The 9,722-nt window shown below is 29.3% G+C and overlaps 1 protein-coding gene across 1 annotated transcript; it reads right to left on the minus strand.

Annotated features, from left to right (window-relative positions):
* Positions 1-224: 224 nt before the first annotated feature.
* On the minus strand, positions 225-4,575 carry LOC109152138. The gene is made up of 5 exons (XM_019299712.1): positions 4,565-4,575; positions 941-1,006; positions 779-848; positions 578-676; positions 225-493 (listed from the first exon to the last, which is right to left on the minus strand). The coding sequence occupies exons 1-5, from the start codon at positions 4,573-4,575 to the stop codon at positions 407-409; spliced, it is 333 nt and encodes a 110-aa protein (XP_019155257.1). The 3' UTR covers positions 225-406.
* Between the last annotated feature and the right edge of the window lie 5,147 nt (positions 4,576-9,722).

Here is a 9,722-nt window from a genome sequence, read left to right on the forward strand (position 1 = left end):
TTTTTTTTTATTTTATATTTATTTGATAAAATTTTCAGTTTTTTCCTGTACAAAACTATCATTCACAACCTGTACATGCAGCCACAACCACAGCCACAACCCCAATACACATATACTATTATCAACACTTTAGCACTAAGCAAACTAAATACATTCACAACATATATATATGTAAACTAAACTTCAATATATTCAATTCACAACATACATCAACACTTAAAAGGTTTAAACACAAAGTAAACTAAACTTCATTACTAACACTTTAGCACTTTAATGCCAAAATTCACAACACTTCAAAGTTCTCAACAAAAAGTAAACTAAACTTCATTACCAACACTTCAATGCATAAATTCACAACACTTCTAAGTTCTCAACAATTCAAATGAAAGTTCTTAACATTTCAAAGTTATATGCATTCTTCAATAAAATATTTAGACCAAACCTCACAAATCTCATCAATTTGCTCTTGTGAGTAAGGCTTTGCATCAAATGCCTACAAAAATTTAAAATAATTAGTTAGTTTCACAATTAATAAAGTATAATTTAAAACTATTTAGTTTTAATAAATTTTACATACCGTGTCTAAATGTTCAAAATCAGAATATAGAGTGCATATTTCATACATGTATCTCATCACATAATATCCGCACTCCACACCACCCGGTTGTTGAGGAGACTACAAAATGAGTTTTTATGTATATATATTATTAAGTTAAACAATAAAAACATTACTAATAAAATTGTAAAAAATATTAATATTTTTTTTTTTGATATATACCTCAATTTCATCCCAAGCAACGTTGTTTTTAGGTCTTCTCCCTCCTAAATTTACAACCGATCGAAATACCCTATAATATACATTCATAAAGAATTTATAAACTATAATGGATAATAATTCTCAATATATATATATACTTACACATTTAATATATATACTTACACATTTAATGTGGGCTTAATCTCCAACTCGCGCTTACATGCACGAGAGTCTAATACATAGACTTTTCTTAATTACAAAAATGCCACCGCATTACACTTTAGGAGTCCAAAGTTCTACTTTTGGACGCCAATAATACGATTTTATTGATATTTTTTGTACTAGTGCAAGGTGGATACAGTTCCACGGCATAACGATTGAATAAAGTGGTGTACATACTTTTCATTCACAATAATGAAATCATTGATTTTTTTTTTTTAAATTTTCATTCGTTGGTAACACAAATTGTTTTGAGAGTTTGTCAATGACAATTGCTATCAATAGATGATGATAATAAATAATTCAAAATATAAGGTTACAATAGATATTGTTATAATAATATAGTAAAAATTAACTTACAAATTTCTTTAGAAGTTTTCATACATTGATAAAAGCATAATTGAAATATTAAGTTTTGTTCTCAATAATCAAAAGAAGATTAATCAAACGAAAAAAAAAAAAAAAAAAAACTGAACTTAAATTTATTATTTTTTAATGAAAGAAAATCAAATGATTATCAAAGTTCCTGATTTATAATCATTGAATGCTATCTATTTAGTCAGACTAATTATTTGACCAAAGTTTATGTTAAATTTTATATTTTATTTTTAAATACATTTTTTTAATTCCAGTTAAGGGTCTAACATTATTGGCTCTTATTATAATTGTATGTATATTGTATGTATTGTATATAGATATAAACGAAATACTACCCCTATAAATTTCCCTAGCTAGAGTATAAGTTTGGCACAAGTGTCAAATAGACCCATCTACTACTGCGAAGTGCTCAATTCTCACCACGAACTAAATTAAGTATCAAATAGGCTCATCTACCAGCTAAATTTGTTCAATTGGCATTTTTTACAGGTTACTAGCAGGTTGTCTATTTAATTATTAAAAATAAATAAATAAATAGAATAAAAATTAAAAAAAAAATTAAAAAAAAAAATATCAGCCACCGACTGTCCGGCTGTCTGCGAAAGGGAAGCCACCGTGGGTGGCTGATATTCTTTTTTAATATTTTATTCTATTTATTTATTTATTTTTAATAATTAGATAGGTAACCTGCTAGCAACCTGTAAAAAATGTCAATCGAACAAATTTAGCTGGTAGATGGGTCTATTTGACACTTAATTTAGTTCGTGGTGAGAATTGAGAACTTCGCAATAGTAGATCGGTCTATTTGACACTTGTGCCTATAAGTTTTGATTTTGCACTTGCGAATCCATTCGAAATTGTCAACTACCAGATGGTGTAATTCGCACCCTTCAATTCGGTACGGTAAACTTACCATAGGTGATTAACAAGCATGACGCGTTAGTGCAAACACGGCAATTTATATCCTACACCACGGCGCGCGTTGCACTGTGCGTCCAGATGCAAAACGACGTTGTTTTAAAATTTTTTTTTTTTTTTGAAATTTCCCGCCCCAGTGGATGGCAGTAATTTTTTCTTTAAAAAAATCCGTTGTTCAAAAATGTACATAATGTTATACTAGAATACACATAATTGTATACATGAATGTACATAATTATATAACAAAATATACATACTCTTTTTAAAAGATAATACACATAATCTAACATAATACATAATAAACATAAACTCTTAACATAATACACATCAACTCTTAACATAATACACACAAATTTTCTGATTTGGATGTACATAATTATATAAAAAGAATGTACATAATTGTATAAAAAATGTACATAACTGTATAAACAAATACACATAATTGTGTGAACAAATACACATAATTGTGTGAACAAATACACATAATCACAGCAACTTCATACCGCGCCTCCCAAAACGACGTCGGTTTGGGAGGCGCGCGGCGCACAGTGCTACGTGCGCCGTGGTGTAGTGTATAACGATTGTGCAAACACCATAGGTATTTAACAAAGCACATTTGACCGTTAGTGCCATTAAGCACTATTATTAGTGCCTTAAATAGCACTTAAATAGTGCTAAAATAATTAGGATTTCACAGTGCTAACTTATTTTGGACGTCCAGTGCTACAATCCTAAATTCAATTAGTATTTCTCATTAAGTTCAAACTTAATTTTGACGTTCCAACATTCATTCATTATTGGTCTCAAATTAAGTTTTATATTAGTATAATTTTGAATTTTTGATTAATTTAATTTTAACATAATTAACAAGATCAAATTAATCAAAAGCTTCGAGAGTACGGATGCAAAAACGACGTCGTTTTATTAAAAACGCGCGTCTTACTTAAAAAAAATAAATTCAGTTTCGATTCCCAGCAACAACATTATATTGTGCATAATTTGAACTAAAATTCCAGAATCGATTAACTAAAATTCCAGAATCGATTAACTAAAATTCCAGAATCTATGAACTAAAATTCCAGAATGAATGAACTAAAAATTCATAATGAATGAACTAAATATCCATAATGAATGAACTAAATATCCAGCATGAATGAAAAAAAAAAATCAGTTTCGATTCACGTCTAAATATCCAGAATCTATGAACTAAAATTTCAGAATCTATGATCTAAAATTCCAGAATCTATGAATCGAAACTAATTTTTTTTAAGTGAGATGCGCGTTTTTAATAAAACGACGTCGTTTTTGCATCCGTATGCACCATGCATGGTGCATACGGATGCACAACATAACGATCCAACTTATATAGTCGTATTAAGAATATTATTTAAAATATTCAATATACTTGAGTTTATAACGCTCATGATTATATAATTATTCTAATTTTGACAAATTAATTATTTTTGAAATCCTTATCGTTTTACATGAAACCCTAAAACATTTTTTCGAACAAGCTACATATATATAATGAATTTGTAATTAATATTATTCAACATTGATTTTCAGAAAAATATTATTCGACATTGCATTAATATATATATATATATATATATATATATATATATATATATATATATATATATATATATATATATATATATATATATATATATATATATATAATATGATTCTTAAAACCATATTGAAACACATTCTTTAATGTAAAATTACACTTGTGGATGATGTAATCAAATTAATTCTAAGCTTCTGAATAACTCCTGAAATTGACGAGAATTAATTAACTTAAATTTCATTAAGTATCACTAATCAGTAAATACACTCAAAATAGTAAATGTTTCCTTTATAGAGGCAAAAATGAATTAAAGAAAAGACTGGAAGACTTTAATTCCATAAAAACGCCAATATGGACTATGGTAGACATGATCAATTCGATTGACACAAATTATTAAAAAAAAAAAAAAAAAAAAGGCAATTGAGGTTTTATTTGATATGTTAATACAATGTGTTGGTATTAATTATTCAATTTGGTAAATATCACTTTTGTCAAACAAAAGTTTAATAAATAATTTAATTAATTTACTTTTAAAAAGTTGTATAAATAATTTTTTATTATTATTAAAATCAAATACTTGCCGGTTGCCACTACGTCAAAAGTTATAACTAGTCGTGAAAATGTAACTTTATTTTTTTATACTTGCTTGTATAGCAGTAACTACATATTTCAATGGCAGGGTGCTAGACCTCGACCCTCCAAGCTCTTCCTAGCAGCACCTGTCAACCATATTTGCATAACATGCAGTTTTATATATCACTATAAAAAATTATAGTTAATAGCAAAGTTACAATTTTATTTTCTTATACTTGTTTAGCAATCAGTGACACATTTCAATAACAAGATGTTGGACTTGTCAATCCAAAACCTCCACCTAACATTTATGTTCAAAATTTATTATGGAGTATAATTTCAATTGATAAGTAAGCAACACTATTTTACACTAGTACAAAATATTTGCATATGTTGTAGGAAGCAATAGAAATCTGTTGTACAACAGATGCTATGGACCAGATTCTAAAATAGTCTTGACTTTACGCGTCTGTTGTTGACAAATCCCTAATGTGAACTGGCGTCTATTTCTACCCAGAAACATATGCCTAGTGACCTTATTTTAAAAATAATAATAATTTTTTTCTCCCTCCTACCATAAATTTCAACTATATTCAACATAATCAAAATATATTCAATCATCCACAAATAATCATTCAATCCAACAATAATATTCACAATATATATAATTCATCAACACAATCCACAACATAATCTAAAGAATCATCAGAGGATATTCCTCTGGATTTGAATCCTAGTTTATGAAATAATAAAATAGTTGTACTGCTATTTCTTTCTGCTGTTGTGGACTACACCATTCCCTTGCAGCTGCCTTAGCTTGGAGTATTAAATCGCCCTTTTTTCTGTTGACTCCTTCCATATCCCCAACTTCCATATTCCATCAACTCCGATCCCTTGCCTCTGGACAAACGTATTCCTCTTCAACTACCATTCATGGCTGCATATATAACTAGTGTACATCATGTGCAACTGAATATATATTGTCCAATGAATTGAATACTTAAAAGCTAGTTAAATTAAATGATTAAAATAATTATATAATTATATAAACACATAAATCTTAACTTATAAATATTAGAAGATAGAATTTTTATTTTGATGATAAGAAATATTATTCTCTAGCATAAATTTTTTAAATGCATTGGAATATAGTAGGCAGGGCCGGATTTTAGGTTTGTGTGGCCCTGTTCTGGTAAATAATTGAGGCCCTCCAAAATCTGAATTTTTAAAAGTAACATATGGGAGTTTCGAACCTTTGACCTCCAAGTTAAAATACAATATATACATATTTTTACCATCTCTTCATAGAACCTTTTTAAATTAATTGTAAACTTTTAATTTTTATTCTAAACAAGCTAGGTAAATATTAAATATTGGACCTCTAAAATTTGGGGCCCCTCTAAAATTGGGGGCCCTGTGCGGTAGCCCAGCTTGCACAGCCTAAAATCCGGTCCTGATAGTAGGTATTGTGTTTCAACAAAAAAATAAATAAATAAAGATTTAGCTTTAGGGAAATCAACTAGTATTTTTCCGATGCGATGCACGGACGCAATTTTAGAAGTATTATTTTAATGTTGTTGATACTAATTAAGTACGTAGATATAATTTTATTAAAATATAAATATAACTATACAATGTAATTTTTAATTTTTTTTTGAAATTTAACTATAAAATGTAAAACTTATTCATTTAAAAAAGTTTATCTATGTAAGAACTAGGAAAAATTGTAAAAAATGCCCCTCTATAATTGACCAATTATCAATGTTGCTCCTGAATTATGAATGGTGTAAATGTTGCCCCTCAATTATTAAAATGTTGCACATATAGCCCCTCCCGTAACAGACCTGTGAGTCCACGTTAGTCTACACCGTTTAGTTGGGGTAATTAAGTAATTTACTTTTTTTTTCCTTTTTCTTTTTATATTTTCCATTTCCCCTTCAATAATCGGGCTTCCCAAGACTCAGAAGAACAACTAGCTTAGGCCGACTCGACGCGGAGGAGTTGCAGCAAACCGACGAATATCCGTCTTTTCCCGCCGCGGCGTGCGGAGTCTATGGGGAAACCGGTAGGGGAACCGTCGTCCCCAAGGTTTCGTGCATAGGAAGAGTACGATCAAAGCGCGGTCGCCCGAAATCATCTCTGAAAAAATTAGAAAAATCTAGAAGCGTCGGAGAGAAGGGGAAAACCGGGTTCTACTCGCGGCTAGTTTCCGTGTTCTTATCCAACCGGGGAAAGAAACCGGCGGAGTCAAAGACAGAGCAGCAAACGCCGTCAAGGAAGAGCGTGAAGGAAAAAAAAAGTTGTCAAGTACCAGTGAGTATTGAACCGCTAGCTGAGCTGCCTGGTTTGGGAGAAATGAAGCGGTTCGCCTCCGGCAGGAAATCAGAATCGTGGGGAGCGAATGAAATCAACGCGGCGGTTTCTGATGCTTTTGGTACGGAACGGCGAAGAGGCGTCAAAGGGAATGACGATGGTCTCAGATGAGGAGGGGAAATGGAAAACATAAAAAGAAAAAGGAAAAAAAAAGTAAATTACTTAATTACCCCAACTAAACGGTGTAGACTAACGTGGATTCACAGGTCCGTTACGGGAGGGGCTATATGTACACCATTTTGATAATTAAGGGGCAACATTTACATCATTCATAATTCAGGGGCGACATTAATAATTGGTCAATTATAGATGAGCATTTTTTACAATTTTTCCTAAGAATTATATGTTGATTTTATATAGAGATTTCTTTTTTTTTTTTACATATGTGGAGTCCAATTATAGTTGAGGTGTGGTTCAATTATAATTAACTTTAAATACAAATAGAGATCTCTTTATACATGTAATATTATCTTTTAAAGATTTCATCTAATTTCAGCATTTAATAATATATAACTTTGTACGTATTTTTTAGCTTGTATCTTATATGTTGTATAAACCCAACAATCTTTTGATATATATATATATATATATATATATATATATATATATATATATACACACACACACACACTTATTTTTGGGCATTACAAAAAAAAATCAATTAACATTCTTTATAATATAATAAAAAAAGAATTTTTAATATAACAAATGATGGGCCAATACATTGTTACATTTTTTTTTTTATTTCTGGCCCAAATCTAAGTCATTGCTGCAGCCCAATACCTAAAATCCGGCAAATTATATCGTGCACCGCGGTGCATAATCGATTTTGCACCTCGCATCAAAACGACGTCGTTTTATTTAATGAAAAGAAACGGAATCTGTTTCGCGCTGTTCCGCACCGTTCCGCAAAAAATAACTTTGTTCTTCAGTTTCATTTTGTATACACTGCAGTTGCACTTCAACACAACTACAGTTTCATTTCGATATAACTACAATTTCATTCAATATTTATACACTCAAATATGTGAAAATGTTATTTAATTTTATTTTATATACACTATAGTTTCATTAAAACACAACTACATGATCATTTCGATATAATTACAGCTTCATTGTACAATATACACTCAAATATGTGAAATGTTATTCAGTTTCATTTTATATATACTGTAGTTTCATTTCATCATAACTACAATATCATTTTGATATAACTGCAGTTTCATTTGATAATATAAAAATAATACGTGAGGCAGTGTCAGTTTAGATACACTGTAGTGTCACTCCGTTAACACTAATAGCGCGCCGTTTCTTTACATAAAGAAACGGCGCCGTTTTAATGCGCGGTGCATAATCGATTATGCACCACGGTCCACGATATAACGACTGCTAAAATCCATTAAACTCATAAATATTGGCTATTTTTCTCTCCAATATTCTTGTTGCTTTTTTAGAGTAATAGTAAAAATAAAGATAAAGATTAGTTTTTCTTATAATTTTTTCTATTATAATTAGAATTTAATATCAATACCATAATAAATAAAATAGAAATGTTTTGTTGACAATAAGCCAATGATCATATATACCACATCAAATAAGAAACAAATGAAAAACTAAACTCTTTTACACAAACAAAAAAAAATTGTGAAATTTTAATTTTTTTAAAAAAATTAAAATAGAAGATATACTTTCAAATAAGAAAATAATACGAAAATTAGATACATATTACTCATTAATTAAAAAATATTATTAAATTAAATTTTATTTATAGAAACTACTTATATACACATGTATGCATGTGATTGTATTTTACATAGTGATGGTAGAAGTGTAGGACTGACAAAAGATAAGTATATTGAGCGTAAATTTGGTAAGAAAATATAAATGTACAACAAAAAGAACACCAAACGAAGTAAAAACTTTCAATGCCAATTATTTTAAGAACTAATGTAAAAATAAAGATCAAAAGAAAATTTGAAGGGTGAAATTGGAAAATAAGTGCAAAGGAACAACACAAATATTACAAAGAATAAACACTTAATATAACTTATACTACCAACACAATTTTCATTCCATCAAAGACAAACATCATTATTGGTTCTTATTAAATTTTAGGAATATATAAAGTTACACATTAGCCGCTAGCCATGGTTGCAAATTATTTTAAGAACTAATGTTAAAATAAAGATCAAAAGAAAATTTGAAGGGTGAAATTGGAAAATAAGTGCAAAGGAACAACACAAATATTACAAAGAACAAACACTTAATATAACTTATACTACCAACACAACTTTCATTAAATTAAAGGCTAACATCATTATTGGCTCTTATTAAATTTTAGAAATATATAAAGTTACACATTAGCCGCTAGCCATAGTTGCAAAAATCGCGCCTAGGCGTTAGGCGCCGGCCAGCCCACCTCCTAGAATATCACAGGAATTGGTGTTCTAGGCGGCCGACTAGACCACCTAGTTGGTCAATTAGGCAGTGTGCTGTTTGTTTTTTAAATAGGTTATTTCACTCAAAATGAAAGTCGTTTTGAGCGAAATAACCCGCCTAAATCATCCAAATCGATCGCAAACCCAAGAAATTTAAAAACATTTGAAATCGGTGGCTACTGTTTTGTAGAATTGGATGAAGACTTTGAATTTATTTTTATTTGTTATTTACTTTGTTTTGAGATTTGAAAACATGATTGGAGTTTGAACTTGATTATTTTCTGTATGATTCTATGAATTGATTTGGAATTATGGAACTAAGTTGATACTTTGTGAGTTGTGACTTTGTGGAATTGTGTTTTGATTCTTTAAATTTTTATACAATTTACAATTCTAAGTTTTTTAGATTAATATTTAATATTTTAGTATTAACTATATTAAAGTATTAAATAGTTTATAATTATCAATTGATTCAATTCTTTTAAATTTTTTT

This window comes from Ipomoea nil, unplaced genomic scaffold (assembly GCF_001879475.1).
Source record: "Ipomoea nil cultivar Tokyo-kokei standard unplaced genomic scaffold, Asagao_1.1 scaffold2387, whole genome shotgun sequence".
Classification (NCBI taxonomy): Eukaryota; Viridiplantae; Streptophyta; class Magnoliopsida; order Solanales; family Convolvulaceae; genus Ipomoea; species Ipomoea nil.

What these genes read in the sequence shown, in the direction of transcription:
- LOC109152138 (XM_019299712.1), bottom strand. An exon ending in TTGCTTGGGATGAAATTGAG is followed by an intron (nt 677 to 778) that starts GTATATATCAAA and finishes CTCATTTTGTAG; the next exon opens with TCTCCTCAACAACCGGGTGG. An exon ending in ATTTTGAACATTTAGACACG is followed by an intron (nt 494 to 577) that starts GTATGTAAAATT and finishes AAATTTTTGTAG; the next exon opens with GCATTTGATGCAAAGCCTTA.